The sequence below is a fragment of the Mobula hypostoma genome, chromosome 11 (assembly GCF_963921235.1).
Source record: "Mobula hypostoma chromosome 11, sMobHyp1.1, whole genome shotgun sequence".
Taxonomy (NCBI): Eukaryota; Metazoa; Chordata; class Chondrichthyes; order Myliobatiformes; family Myliobatidae; genus Mobula; species Mobula hypostoma.
In genome coordinates this window covers 47,447,045-47,463,789 of record NC_086107.1, presented here as the reverse complement: position 1 = coordinate 47,463,789, position 16,745 = coordinate 47,447,045, and the positions used below count along the sequence as shown (strand labels likewise).

At 38.8% G+C, this 16,745-nt stretch overlaps 1 protein-coding gene across 1 annotated transcript in view; it reads right to left on the bottom strand.

The window, feature by feature from the left end:
- Positions 1-16,745, bottom strand: part of otog (otogelin) — a 235,636-nt gene that overhangs the window by 153,618 nt on the left and 65,273 nt on the right. Inside the window, exons 21-22 of the mRNA XM_063063100.1 lie at positions 16,674-16,717; positions 14,809-14,974 (exon numbers count right to left, since the gene is read on the bottom strand). Of these exons, the coding sequence (XP_062919170.1) occupies positions 14,809-14,974; positions 16,674-16,717 (210 nt within the window). The remainder of the gene's footprint in view (positions 1-14,808; positions 14,975-16,673; positions 16,718-16,745) is intronic.

The window sequence follows — 16,745 nt, the reverse complement described above, 5'->3', positions numbered from 1 at the left end:
ATACAACATCTAGTCTATTTTTCCCTCAGTCTAATGAATTATTTGAGAAATTGATAGGAATTGTCAAGAAACTGATGCACAAAGCAAAAGATAGTGGAAGTGATTTTTAAAAAGCCTTGATAGCCTACCACAGTACTCCACTTGAACGTGGATTTTCGCCTGCTCAGCTCTTGATGGATCGACGATTGAGATCTGATCTGCCAATGGATGAGAGCCTTCTGAGAACAGAGGAAGGTGAACAAGTGAAAAGATGGAAAGATGAACACAAAGCAAAGCAGAAAATATACTTTGATAGATGTTCTCATCCATTACCTGAATTAGATCAGGAAGATGAAGTGAGGACACAAGACAAAGTGAACACATGGACACAGAAAGCTACAGTACTTGAAGAAGTACAACCCAGATCATACACGGTCCAAACAGAGGAGGGAGCAGTGGTAAGAAGAAATCGCAAAGACCTCAAGAAAGAGCCAACTTCAGACATTCAGTTAACTTATGCAGACAGGACAAAACATATAAATAATAACAAGGAAACACAAGATCTGTGTACACCACTTAGAAGGTCTATTCATGTTCGTAAACCCACAGAGAGACTGATAGAGACTTGTTGAATTATGTATTTGCTTTGATTAACATTGTTAATTGTTTTTCTTTTTAAGGAAAGGAAGATGTGGTGATATCACGTGCAATGATGTGCCAGTACATGACTGGACAGAGCACTGAGCATACACAGGATTGCCAGAATGTTCCAGCACATGGCTGGGTTAAGACGTGTTTGTTTATTACTGTAGTTAAAAGTTCTCTAATTCTTCCAGAATATGATTCTTTACTGTTAACCCATGGTATGTTTAAACAGAAGTAACATAACACAAAGGTTATCAGGATTTCTGGGGCGGCACTGCTCAAAGAACCAGAAAGGCCTTCTCTGCGTTGTATCACTAAATAAACAAAATAAATATTCCTAAAAGAGGCAACGTACAAAGTCCAAAAGTACTTTGAAATTGCTGCAATACCTGAATGATTAAACACAAAAATGCTTACCATTTTAGATAGTTGCAATAGCACCAGTATAATTTCAATACAGTATATTTAGTCATGTGAGTCAAATTGTTGTCAATCATTAAAAAGTAATTAAAAGAAAAATAATACTAAGGTTAAATTTCTCCATGTAAATTCATTATATGTTCCATGTGCATTCGGAAGATCAAAGGTTTTTTTAAAAAGAGTAGCTAAGGTTTGAAGGAAATGAATTCCCCTATTTTCCAAATAAATTTGTTGAAGGGTAGAGGAAGAGTGAATTAATCTGGGTCAGATTTCAGCAACAATCTCAAAACAAAACTCTGTCTGTCTCTAAATGCTGAAGGAAAGCAAAGACTACCTGCAAAATGAAGCAAGAGTGACTGGAGGCCTCACTGACCAAACATTTGCTGAACACAAAAGTATATGCTTTCATTGCAATAATTCCTTATAATTGGCTAAAGCTCATCTTTATTGTCCCGCCTAATGAAGTCAATGTTTGGAAAAAGTATGCAGCAATTGTCCTATGTCCAAAATCCACACCACACTTTCATTTTAATTACTGGATATGAACTTGTATCTGTTTTGTTTGAAAACTCATAAAAATGTAGATTTTCATGAATTTTTGCTCAATTGATGGATTTATTAATGTAGTCAATGTTTGACGTTATCAACCTTTCTTTGTCAAAATAAAGAGGTTTACGTTACAAACCAGTGCAAAGCCATCTTTTAAACCAGCCAAGTAAAATGTTTAAAAAGTAATAGGCTGGATTTTGAACAAAGACTTTGAAAAATGTAACATTGTTCATTCCTCAAAAATACCTTATTTGCATATAACCTGTGGAAACCTAACAACAATTATTCAGGAGTAGCACATGTCTACTTTTAAACTGGAAACAGTTCTTCAAGGTTAATAACTAAAGATGAAATGGCCGGAAGTTTTGTTTTAACTTATTCTGGATACAACAAACTCCAGATATTCCAAATTAAGGATGTACAAGATTTCTGACATTAAGAACATAAGTCTTATATCTATTCCTGATGCTACAAGATATGCACATTTCGCTCCGTTCATTAAGAAATAGGACATCTAATGCAAAGAAAAGTATGTGCATAGAAGATGAATGGATATTTAATAAAGAAAATTCTATCAACATATCTTATAGTGAACTGCTTAATTGTGGCACATGATTCTTCCTGCCATGCATTAAATTTTAAAGAAATAAATGTGATTTACAGTGATCATTCTGAAGAGCAGTCATTCTTATCTGAACATGTCTGCTGCCTGGTTGCTGCATTTATGTACTCTGGGATTTTATGCCGATTCTACTATGCATAATTCCACATTGTTCCTCAACTCTGGTGAAAGTACCAGAGCTTAATCTGATTTCTGTTTTTTAATTGAATATATGATCTTAAGCTTAATTGCTATCTTCAATAGTTCTCCTAAACTTAACCTTCTACAAATGGAAAAAAGCTTCAGCAGCAAGTGTTTTCCTTCATATCGATCATATCCAGTGTATAAATGAAAATCCAAATGTAACTGACTAACTAAGCCTCACACTCCTCCCCACACACTCTAATACCAGCTATTATTCATTGGAATAAACTGAGCCAACAGACTGATCAACATCTGAATCCTAGCTGGGGTTAGGTAGACTTGCATGATAATGCATCATATATTTTTAAAAAGAACCAAGTTACTCCAAATAGCTCCACAATATAGTTACAATGAAAGTCACTGAAAGCTCCTGCAATAATTAAAAAAAACTTGTGAAAACTGCCAGGCAGCTTATTTTAAAGCAGGATATAGAAAAGGTTGGAGATGAAGCTGCTGGAAATTTCAGACATAAAATAAACAAATATTAACATTCACTGGTCATCATGTAGGCTGCGTGCTTTAAATGTATCAACAAATTATTAGCAAAAGATGCAATATATTTCAAGGAACTAGTTACCAGTCAATCGTTAATTCACCTTCAATTGGCCAAATTTAAACAAAATGTGATCTATTAAAACATGCAAACATCTAAAATGTTATGTTCACCACTAATTATTATGTAATCCTATATACCCTATTAAAGCATAATTTTTATTCAGAACTACAGCCTCTAACTGTGAAAATGCCAGGAAATTTGGGACTTTGCCACATGTGTATCCAAATATGCAAGGTTTCTGGCAAACCTGTCAGAATGTTTGATGAAGCATTGAAACAATCAATCAATCACTCTCACACTCTCTCTCTCTCCCTCTCTCCCTCTCTACAGATGCTGTCCGACTGTTGAATGTTTCCAGTATTTTTTTTGCTTCATATTTTCATAACCTACAGTTTCTGTAAAATCTTCTACCCTTTATAAATTCTTCCCCTTCATATTCAGACAACAATAGTAAATTACGAATTGGAAAGAAGTTATTTGGCCCATCATGCCTGTGCCAGTCAAATCCAGGATTCCACCAAATGGCTGCAGATCATTGCTCCCATATACATGTCCAGCTATTATTTAAACATAATGAAGATTTCAGATTCTGCATCATTTCAGGCAGGGAATTCTAGAACTCTGCTCTCTGGGTAAGGATTTTCCTTACGACATCTCTATACCTGTCATTTTAAATCTGTGAACTCTGTTTCCTGAGCCCTTTACTAAGTGGGAAATAGTTTTTTTTACAATTGAATCTTCCCACAGCTCACCTGTTCCAAAGTAAGCAACCCACCTATTTGAGCTTCCCTCAGAGCTACAAGTTATCAATCCTGGGTGTATCTGCATAAATTTCTGAAAACTTTCCACAGCAATTTCAATCTTTGTGCAATGTGGTGACCAGAATTATATGGAATATTGAATGTGTGACTACAGTTCTAGTGTGAGTTTCTGCATTTATATTTCATACCTTGAATAATAAAGGATTGCAAACCTTATACCTTTTCAGTCACTCTATCAAAATTGAAAAATTTACTTTTAAGAGATCTATGCACATATATTTCAGGGTACCTCTGTTCTTCGGCACTTACAATATCTTTGCGCTTCATAGCAATTTCATGGACTTACTAGCTGCTACATCACAGATGGTTGGCGTGAAAATTTATATAAATAGTACAATTGGACATATTGAAGGTTAGCATTGTTTGTTAAAGAGAAACCTCCATTCTCTGGAAGCTGAAACCTGATTTGGTTCTCATGAAACTAATATGAAATATCAGTTTTTCAATTCTGTTACTCAAAACCACTCAAAAATGAATAGATTTTTTTTGGGAGATGAGTTGGCAGATATCCGAAATATTTTCTCACAAGCAACCACTGTACTTCACAAAGAACAGATTGTGCACTGTAACAATATTAAAAGTTCTTTAATAAAGTTCCGAATAATTTCAATAACTTCCAGTTGCCTGTAATTTCTTAATTAATTTCTGATTGTCATTCGATAAAAGTAATTGAATGTGGCCTGGGGATTTTTATGCCCCATAAAGAGCATGTAAATCAATTGCTGCATAAATTCCTTCCACTGAGAAGTTGATGATATCATGGTTAACATTCACAACTACCGAAAGATAACAACACGTAATACAAAATTATCATAATACTTATAAATTTTATTGCACATATATGATAGATTTTAAGTGTAGCTGACAAAATCAACCCATCTTTTATACTAATTGCTAAATTTTGGAATCAACAGCAATTAAACAGGTCAGGCAGAATCATCATCCATTTTTATCCGATCTTCCAGCACATAGCTTTAGTGTCTGGATGATTTATGTGCTCCTTTGAATGTTTTTTAAATGCTGGCAGTGTCTCTGCTCCCACCACATTCTCCAGGTAGTATATTCCACATTATGCTTCAGAGGGTGAGAACAGATTCTTCAGCAGCAAAATCTAGGCCTGAAGCGAGCTCCTGGGCAGCGTATTCTGGGACTGGTGTGATTCTCCGTGGCAGAGCCCAGGTTGTAATGTGAGGTACGATCTGCTGTTAGGACAATTTAAACGGGGGCTCAGATAGACTGGGGGCTCCTCTCTCTGCAGCCTTGCGGCAGTGAGACTGCCCCTGGATGCTGTGCTTCATGTCGATAACCTTTGCAGCGATTTGCCCCACGGATATGGTGAACTGAATGCCAAGGCTTGGACTTACTCCAGGCTGTTCCGGGCATTTGGATCTAAGGACTCAATTTGGTCCAGAATGCTCTTGTTGTTGCTCGCTTCTATTGTTTGTATGATTACTGTTTTTTTTCCCTCTTTCTCTGTGCATTGGAGGTTTGTCTTTATTTTTTTTTATTGGGTTCTTATGGGTTTCTTGCTTTGAGGCTGCCTGTAAGCCAGGGGTGTCAAACTACCGGCCTGCGGGATGATTTGGGGAAAAATGAAGTATATTCACGACCGTTTATTATGTATCTGTACGGCAGCCGCTCTCTCTCCCACCACTGTCTGTACCGTCTGCTGCACCGGCAGCTTGTTGTGTGTACTTAGAAAACAAACGGCGGCAGTTAACCGCAAACAACAGGAATTCTGCAGATGCTGGAAATTCAAGCAACATACATCAAAGTTGCTGGTGAACGCAGCAGGCCAGGCAGCATCTATAGGAAGAGGCGCAGTCGACGTTTCAGGCCGAGACCCTTCGTCTGACGAAGGGTCTCGGCCTGAAACGTCGACTGCGCCTCTTCCTATAGATGCTGCCTGGCCTGCTGCGTTCGCCAGCAACTTTGATGTAGGCGGCAGTTAACCACCCGCTGTACATAAGCACCTACCACCCTGCACTGAAGACCACTAGGGCCCCACTTACGTCGTCAGACACAGTACAAACACACAGAGTACTCAGGTAAGTAACACCTGTAGCGAGGCTGAGGCTGTTTGCTGCTGTGGTTCAAAATGCTTTCCAAGAAAAGAAAAGTTGACATTGAAGGTCAGATATTCAACAATAATTGGAAAGATCATTTTTTCTTCTGTGAGGTCAGCGGCAAACCTGTGTGTCTGATATGCTCGCAACAAGTGGCTGTGGCAAAAGAGTACAATATCAAACAATAGTATGAGACGTCACACGGAGAAAAATATGACAAATACGCAGGACGACTCAGAACACAAAAGGTAAACGAGCTTGAAGCAGCTCTGAAAAAACCAAAAGTCGACCAAAAGTCGAGAGACTCATGATGGAGCTGTCATGGCCAGCTATATTATTGCCAACAAAATAGCTGCTGCATCGAAGCCATACTCAGAGGGGGAATTCATCAAAGCATGTATGCTGACGGCGGCTGAGCTGGTGTGCCCTGAGAAGAGACGGGCTTTTGGTAATATCAGCTTATCAAGAAATACGGTGGCAGTGAGAATTGGGCACCTTGCAGGAGATTTGAACAGTCAACTCAAAGACAAAGTGAAGTCATTTATTGCCTTCTCTATTGCAATTAATGAGAGCACAGACATGACTGATGTAGCTCAATTGGGAATATTTATTTGTGGTGTTGATGCATCTTTGACTGTCACCGAGGAGTTTGTGGAGATGGTGCCCATGATAAACATCACAAAGGTGAACGACGTTTTCTCCAGCCTCGTCGAGGCCTTGGACAGACTGGGGGTTGACTGGAGTCACGCTGTTGGCGTGGCAACAGATGGCGCACCGTCCATGGTCGGGAAAAAGGCAGGTGTTGTTGTGAAACTCAGAGAGAAAGTTCAGACAGAGAATCCGGAGCAGGAATTCTGGAATTTTCATTGTATCATACACCAAGAGGCATTATGTAGCAGGAGGGCAATGTCATGGATGTAGTCATCAAAATGTTTAATTTTATTAAAACCAAGGGACTCAACCATCAGCAATTTGACATCCTTTTGTCCAAAAGTAATATTGGACACGGCTACCCTGCCACACTGAAGTCCGCTGGTTGAGCAGAGGGGTTGTGCTCAAACATTTTTTTTTCCAATTACGTGCGGAAATTGGACTATTCATGAACGAGAAAGGGAAGCCAGTGGCAGAGTTAGATGACACAGACTGGCTTCATGATCTTGCATTTTTAGTGGATATAACAGAGCACTTAAATGTGCTTAATGTTAACATGCAAGGCCGCAACAAACTTGTTACAGAATACTACGACAGCATTCGTGCCTTTCAAATTAAATTAGGCCTGTGGGAGATGCAATTATCCCAGAGCAATCCAGCTCATTTCCCCTCTTTGCAGTCCGTGCTCATGGGAATAATGACAATGTGGGCAGGTACAAGTACAAAATATCACGGCTGAAAAGTGAGTTTCAGAATCATTTCCAAGTCTTCACTCAGCTCGAAAAGGAATTCTCACTATTTTGCTCGCCATTTGCCATCAACGCAGCATCAGATGTGCCAGAGGAGCTCCAAATGGAACTAATTGAAATTCAGTGTAACTCGGCTTTGAAATATAAATTTGAGACTGTAGGTCTGGACTCATTCTATCAATACCTGGGACCAATCTTCCATCCTTGGACTCACTTTACACTGCACACTGTCAGAGCAGTGCTGCCAGGATAATAAAGGACACGACCCACCCAGCCAACACACTTTTCATCTCTCTTCCCTCTGGGAGAAGGTTCAGGAGCTTAAAGACTCGTATGGCCAGATTTGGGAACAGCTTCTTCCCAACTGTGATAAGACTGCTGAACGGATCCTGACCCGGATCTGGGCCGTACCCTCCAAATATCCAGACCTGCATCTTGGTTTTTTTGCACTACCTTACTTTCCAGTTTTATATTTTCTATTTATGATTTATAATTTAAATTTTTAATATTTACTATTGATTTGTAATCCAGGGAGCAGGAAGCACAGAATCAAATATCGCTATGCTGATTGTATGTTCTAGTATCAATTGTTTCAATTGTTTGGCGACAATAAAGTATAAAGTATATACCCCAAGATGACAGACTTTGCCTCAAAGATCCTTTGCATGTTCGGGACAACATATCTCTGTGAGCAGGCGTTCTCCATACTTAACATTAACAAATCCAAACTGTGCTCGCAGCTGACACACAGACATTATGAAATCATTATGTCTAAATGACATTATGAAAATCACCACTGCCCAGAAACTGGTCCCTGATGTTGACAGGCTGGTTAAAGTCAAGAGATGTCAGGTGTCTGGAAGCAGCAAGTGAAAAATGAGTGTCATTGTTCGATGCACTGCCACATGTAAGCAAAATGCATTATGAAATATTGAGTGTCATAATATTGTGACTCATTCATTTTCTGACTATTCTATTATTGTAAATGTGATCACTTCAATAAAACTTAGAGGCTAACTGTGTTCATTGTCTAAGTTTGATTGCTGGAAGCAGGCTAATAAAGATTAGGTGCAGTTGTGTAGCCTACATTTACAATTTGTTTCATTAGGTCTACATTTGTGTCTGCTAATATTCGATTTCAAATGGTTTATTAATGGAAAGGATGTGGCTCCCAAAACAATCTCAGCCAAAATAGCATTGTTTTTTCCTCTCTCATCACACCTTTCTTGTAGCCTGCGACTGTAGGTTAATACCAATCATAAAAATAATGCTTGCTATGCAATCTTCTTCATAAGAAACGAAATTCGTAAAGTGAAACACTTTGTAGTTATAGCAGAGACTGAGACACATGAGAGCAGGTTGAAAAAATGAAGGCAACGAAAACTGTGGGAGCACGTGCGCGTGCGTTCGCACGTGCACAACTGATCCGGCCCGCATGAAGTTGCATTGCCCAATCCAGCCTATGACCTAAAATAAGTTTGACACCCCTGAATTAAACCATCGATTTGTTCCTATCATATGGACGGAAGGCACAGTGAAAACTTTTGTTTTGCATGCCATTGATGCAGATTATTTTCATCACATCAGTACATTGAGGCAGTACAAGGGAAAGCAATAACAGACTGCAGAATAAAGTATTCAAGTTACAGATAAAATGAAGTGCAGGTAAACATTAAAGTGCAAGGCCTTGACAATGTAGATCTTATCATACTGGAGAACCATAACAGCAGGATAGAAGCTGTCCTTAAGCCTGGTGAAATGTGTTTTCAGGCTTTTGTATCTCCTGCCAATGGGCGTGATGAAGAAGGGACAATATCCAGACTGGATGATGTCTTTGATTATGCTGACTGCTTTACCAAGTCAGTGACAAGTATAGACAGAGAATGTGGAGAGGAGGCCGATTTCCATCATGTGCTGAGCATGTCCACAATGTCTGTAGCTCCTTGCAGTCTAGGGTAGAGTAGATACAACCCAAGCTGTAATGCATCAGCATAGGATGCTTTCTATGGTGCATCAATAAAAATTGGTGATGCTCAAAGGGGACATGCCAAATTCCTTTAGCCTCCGAAGGACGTAGAGGCTAAATATCCTCAATTTCCTCATTCGCAGAACCCAGTCAGTTTGGATTGACCACAAGTTAACAAATTTCACGACACATGCCGTTGATAATAAATCTGATTCTGATTCTGAACATCTCTTCCACAATCACCATCAGCACATGTGCTCCATAAGGCTGTGCCCACTGCTCTACTCACTTTATACTTATGACTGTGAGGTTAAGTACAGCTCCAATGCATATTTAAGTTTGCTAAAGACACCTCTGTTGCTGGCCTAATCAAAGGCAGTGACGAATAAGCATATAGGAGGGTGACTGAAAAAGTCTGAGTGGTGTCACAGCAACCTCTCAATCAACATCATCAAAATAAAAGAGGTGTTTATTGATTACTGGAGGAGGAATTCAAAGGTCCAGGAGACAGTCCTCATTTGGGGAACAGAGGTGGAGAGGATTAGTAACTTTAAATTTCTCTGGATTATCATTTCAGGGGATCTACACTGAGTCCAGCATGTAAGTGCCTTTACAAAGGCACAGCAACTCCATACTTTCTAAGAAGATTGCAAACATTTGGCATGCCATCTAAAAATTTGACTAACTTCTACAGAGGCACAGTGGAGAGAATGCTAACTGGTTCCATCATAGCCTGTTATGGAAACATCAATGTTCTTGAATGGAAAAGCCTACAAAAAAAATAGAAGATACAGCCCAACCCATCACAGGTGAAGCCCTCTCTACCGCTGAGCACATCTACAAGGAAAACTGTTGCAGGAAAGCAGCATCCATCATCAAGGACCCTACCATCTAGGCCATGCGCTCCTCTCATTGCTGGCATCAGGAGGGAGTTACAAGAGCCTCAGGACCCACACCACCAGGTACAGGAATAGCAATTACACCTCAACCTACACCTCAACCAGCAGGGCCCTGAACAAGAGTGGATAACCTCACTCTCCCTAAACTTAACTGATTCCACAACCTATGGACTCACCTTCAAGGAGTCTTGAACTCATGTTCTTAATATGTATTATTTATTGTTATTACTTTCTTTTTTTCTCTTTTTGTATTAGCTCAATTTGCTATCTTTTGTACATTGGTTGTTTGTCAGTCTTTGTGCAGTTTTTCATTTTTTCTATTGTGAATATTTGTATTTACTGTGAATGCCTGCAAGAAAATAGATCGCAGGGCAGCACTTGGTGATAGATATGTATTTTGATAATAAATTTATTTTGAACTTTGATGAGCTGTCTTGGCCACAGTGTCAACACTGAAGAAGAATATCAGAGCTGTACACTTTGAACAGGAGGAGTCTGAGGGGCCAATTGATGTCGACTTGCTGTGGCCTCTGTGCTTCTGTGGTGTCGGGTGAAGCCACCAAGATTCTGCATTTATGGATTGGACTATTGCGATTTTGGACTGTGGAATTTTTCAGATGGTTTTTATATTCTGTGTTTTTTGCCTGTTCCTTTTCAATTTTGTTGTGTGAGGGGAGGGTGTTTGGGGTTCTTGTTGCATTCTTTTAGTTTTTTTGTGCAGGGGAGGGGTTGTCTGGGGTCGATGTTCTTGTTGCATTTTATGCAAGGGAGGGGGTTTAGGGTTAATGTTCTTGTTCCATTTTGTGTGTGGGAAGGGGGTTGGGGGTTGCCTATTGGAATGCAGTTCTTTTTTATGCTTGGGGGTGGGTTTGATATTTCTTACTGAATGACCTCCATGTTCTTTCTTTGTTTCATGGCTATCTGGAGAAGATGAATCTCAGAGTTGTATATGGATATATACTTTGATAATAAATGAACCTTTGAACATAGTTGGACCACGACAGCTATTGGTGATATTCATTCCTATGCACTTGAAGCTCTCAGCCCTCTCAACCTCAGCACCATTGATGTAAATATGACCTCACACATCATCCCCATTCCTGAAGAAAATGACCAGCTCATTTGTCTTGCTGCCATTGAGGTTGTTATCACGACACCATGCACCCTATCTGCTTCCTGAATTCTGATTCATTGTTAATTGAGATTTGGACCTCTATGGTAACATCTGCAAACTTCTGTTCTGTGGACGTCACTTGTCCCAGAAGCAAGTCTAGAGCTTTAGAAAATGAGGTCATCTTTTATAAGTGACAACATTCCACTTATCGATTTATCTTCATGCCTATCTTTTACTCTCCACTTGCTTATTGCTGCATTAACTTCAAAACTATTATGTTCCTTCACTTGGTATAACAAGCTAGTTTTTAGCAGCCCCTGTTCAGAGAGGGAAGCTGCAGTTTTGCCAGAGGGACAGGGCAGAATCAGTTTCTTGCAGTCGTCTTGATTACAAATACGTCGACCTTCACATGTTTTGAGGAAGCAGGAAGGCTGCAAAAGGACAGATTAGGGGAATAGGCAAAGCAGTGGCAGATAAAATACAGAGTTGGGAAGTGCATGGGCATGCATTTTCATAGAAGGAATAAAAGCATAGACTATTTTCTGAACAGGGAGCAAATTCAAAACATCTGAGGTGCAGTGGGACTTGGGAGTCTTTGTGCAGGATTCCCTAAAGGTTAGTTTGCAGTTTGAGTCAGTGGTGAGGAAGGCAAGTGCAATGTTAGCATTCAATTTGAGAAGGCTAAAATATAAAAGCAAGGATGTAATGCTGAGACTTCATTAGGCACTGGTGAGGCTCACGTGGAGTATTGTGAGCAGTATTGGGCTCCTTATTTAAGAAAGGATGTGCTGACATTGGAGAGGTTTCAGAGGAACTTTTCAACAATGGTTCTGGGAATGAAAGGTTTATTGTAAAAGGAGCAATTGATAGTTCTGCGCCTTTACATGCTGTAATTTAGAAGAATGAGGGGGATCTCATTCAAAGGCCTAGCTAGAATAGATGTGGAGAGGATGTCTCCTGTCGTGGGGGAGTCTAAGACCAGAAGGCCTCTGAATAGAGGAACATCAATTTGAAACAGAGATGAGGAATTTCTGTAGCCAGATGGTGATGAATTTGTGTAATTTATTGCCACATGTGGCTGTGGAGGCCAAGTCATTGGGTGTATTTAAGGCAGAAGTTACTAGGTTCTTGATCATTCAGGGCATGAAAGGTTATGGAGAGAAGGTAGGAGAATAAGTTGAGAGGGTATTGGATCAGCCTTGATGAAATGGTGGTGCAGACATGATGGGCTGAATGGCCTAATTTGGCACTTATGTCTACTGTTTTATTCACAGATCACTGTTACAAAGTCCAGAGATGATGTGAGATGTGAAATACACTGAGTAGAAACACCAGTTTTCTTACTGTGTGCCAAGTCTGGAATCCACCACCCACAGAAGGAAAATTCTGATTCATTGTTACATCACCTCAAATCCCTAGCCTTTGAAGCAGCATTTTATAAGCTGTATTTTGTTACCCTAATTAAAAAGTAGTGACAGACAACCACAAAATTCATAAGCAATCACTAGTGCATATCATGCACTATAATTGCCAACAAAGAACATATTAGATCTTACTTTCTTGCAGCCAATTCATTAGTGGCTGTAATGGATAATCAGTTGGATAATCTGTCTCCAGTAAAAATCTAAAGTGTGTACATATGATCTTCTGAACTGAAAAATGTTGTTTTGAAGTTTTTGAATACGTTCAGTATTGAACTCAAATACCATAACTTCAACAAGAAAACCCTCAAAATCTCAAAGAAGCAGCTGAAATACATATATACTAAGTGTATCCTGCAGATTCATCAATAACTAGCAAGGGGTGTGGGGAGTTCCATCCAATCCTTACAAGGCAGATAGCAGTGAAATTGCAATCTTTGCTAGGGGCCTCCCGAACCAAGAATTCCTGCTCCTAATGCTAATACAACACCTCATCTACTGAGCAGTAGCACAAAATAATGGCCTGTTTCCATAGTAAATGATTCTGTGAGTGCAAGAATGTAGTTCACACTAGTCTAGAGAACAATATATCAGTCAGCCACATAATTATGTGATGGTTCTGTAGAACCACACCTTCTATTTATTTATCCTCAATAAATATCCACACTAAATAAGAACAAGAGATGGAAGCAGGAGTAGGCCATCCGGCCCGTCAAGCCTGCTCTGCCATTCAATAAGGTCATGGCTGATCTGGCCATGGCCTCATCTCTACATACCTGCCTTTTCCCCATAACCCTTAATTCCCCCACTATACAAACATCTATCCAACCTTGTCTTAAATATATTTATTGAGGTAGCCTCCACTGCTTCATTCAGCAGAGAATTCCACAGATTCACCACCCTCTGGGAAAAAGCAGTTCGTCCTCTTCTCCATCCTAAATCTCTTCCATTGAATTGTGAGGCTATGTCCCCTAGTTCTAGTCTCACCTACCAGTGGAACCAACTTTCCTGCCTCTATCTTATCTATCCCTTTCATAAGTTTTATATCTTTCTTTAAGATCTCTTCTCATTCTTCTGAATTCCAGTGAGAAGGTGTAGATGAATAACCAGATAGAAACATAACTGTCATGAAGAAAGATATTCCTGATGATTACGACATCTAATGAATCGTAGTCAAAAATATAAAAATCTAAAATCTGTAATTTAAGAATCAGATTTAAAGCACACTGTAAATCACTCCAGCTCACTTTGGCATTTTTTCCTGCTACATTGACTCTCATTGTTGAATGTTTAATTTCTGGAATTCATAACAAACTAGAATAATAAATTACAGCAATAAAGCAGACTAATGCAACTGTTTTAATGGTAAAATGGATAAAGTTATTAATGCAAATAATTACTAAAGTTAAAATCATAACGAATGTGCATGGGGATAAGTCATAAGCTCAATTTAAATGTTGTTCAACTTTACAAGGTTTTATGGCCGTGCCAAATTACAAATTAATTTAAAGACCTGAATTTTGACTCATTCCTTGTCTGTAGACAGAATTATGGAATCCAAACAAACCATTATGCTGCATTTTGTTAATTATTTCACTCTACAGTAATCCATGGGCATAATACAACTCAAACATCAATGAGAGGACAATAATGCCAAGTAGAAATGTTCTCCAATTATTAGGTATACTTGAAAGTAATAACTTCAAAGATGTAGATTGCCTCAGTTTATCAGATACGTCATGAAAGACAGCAAGACCGTCCAGAAAATCAAAAACCTAAAGCACCAACTAAGAGTTCCCTACAGCAGCCCATCTCTATACATATACTTCTCACATGAGGCATAACATATGGCTTTAAAAAGTACACTGTCTATGACTTGACATCTTTGAAGTAAAGCACAGAATCTCGAACTATGAGATATTAAGTGCTGCCACCAATATTAAAAGCAAATACCCATCAGAGTGCTGATCGTTGGACAGCCGTACAATATCATTTGTAAAGCTTTGTCCTTAAAAAAGTACAACATTATAGTTTTATGTTTATTAGTTGTGCATGTCATATTTTAATATCCATCTTAGACAATAAAGTAATATACCGTAATTCATGCTATCTTTTGCCTTCTTATATCATTGTTGCACATCACTATTTAATGCAATTAGCCACTCACCCAGAGGGGCAAACACAGCCAGATAGACATGGCATGGATTCAGGGCATGGAGTGTTTAGGAGTAGATTTCCACAGGTCTCTCTGCATCCTGCTCCTACATTTCTTTCAGATCCACCTACAAGACCACTGCAGTTGTAGTATATTTGGCTTGGTCCACAATGAGTATCTGTAGAATCAGGAAAATGGTTAATTATGTTTTTCTTCAGTTTAATTGAAATACTGTAACAAGCTTTGAACAAATAAGTGCAATGTTACTTGTTTTCAAAATCCGAAAGTTATCTGATTGTCAAAAACTATGCAGATGCTGGAAATCGGAAATAAAAAAACAGTACATGCTGCAAACATGCAGCAGTTCGAGCAATATAACTGTAAGAGGAGATTATAATACATCAGAGACCTTTCATCAGAAGGAGAAAATCTTCTTTTCCAGATGCCTGTTGAGTTCTTCCAAATGTTTTTATTTTTACCTCAGTTTTATTTTGTGATTGAGTAAGTTTTCAGGACTTAAGCAACCTCTAACATCAAGCTTAAAATTGGCACTAAGTCAGGAGAATAGTTCCACAAACTTGCTGTTCATCATAATCAAGCCTCAAATTGTGAAAGTACTAGTTGTCGCTGCAGTGAAAGTAGGTTCTGATGAAAGGTCACTGGTCTAAAAAGATTAGTCTTTCACCTTACAGATTTGTTAAGCATTCTCTCTCTTTATTTCAGATTTTCAATATCTGCGGTATTAAATGTTTATGTGCACATGACCTACAGGATAGACAGATGCAGTTGCCATCTTTACTGTAACTCAATCAAAAATGCCCTGTTTAAGTAAAAAGAAAAGTAATTATATGGCTCAGCTCAGTAGACCAAATAGTCTGCAAAGTCAATGAAGTAGCTTTATGTATGGTTTATTTAATTATGTGGAAAATACAGCAGCTAATTTGTACACGATCAACTCCTAAAATAGCAGTATGAGAATGATTAGAGTGTAGGCCCAAGCTCCTGCTAACATTGAAATTCTCACCCACTCGTCTCTGTTCCTTGTACAGAAAATAGCATTTTGCTGGAAATCTGCCAGTCACCTCATTGGAGCTAAGCTCACAGAAGCTCAACACAGTGTAGTGCCGTGCTAGGCTTCTTTTAACATAACTTGATTTGCTGCATTAAAGAATGTGTCTGGCAGCCTTATAACCCCAGTTCACTAGGTGTCAAGATTGTCACTGTTATTGACATTTTATGACAACCTTTGGCTGAGCAACTAATATTTATGGACAATAAGAGGCAACCTATTATTTAGGATTTTCTGCCCTCTAAAGTGTAAAAATGCTTGTTCAAAACTATCTGATTGTAAAACTGTAGCACAATACCAATTTATAATTTTGTTACTGCTTTTTATGGTATGGTATAATCTCAAACCTAGTACATACTAATATCCAACTTTTCACACACCATAACATCACATATGTGCTAAGGGCATCTCAATAGTATTTATTGTATGCAATATCATGAACAAATAATATGCATGAGAATAAGCTTTGCAAATCAATTTGTAAGTAGCAAATACATATACAGATAGTTCATCATTGGCAATTGCTGTGTTTCAATACTGAAGAAAAAACTGTTTATGATTCATCAGGATGTCACTCGGGATGGAGTATTTTAGTTAGAGAGAGTGGCAGAAGTGGAGAAGTGACAGCATTTAAGAACACTCTAGATGAGCACTTGAATCGCCCATTCAAGGAAGGAAATGGACCAAATGCTGAGAGATGGGACTAGTACAGATGATGCCCACTGATTGCTGTGGAGGTGGTGGGCCAAATGATCAGATCCATAGTGCAGGTCTTTATGACTCTAAGATTAATTTTTCAGAAACTTACCTAGTTTCTGACTCTGAAATTGCATGGTACCCTCAAAACATATCCTGAAAACAATAAGAAAGCTGTTACTTC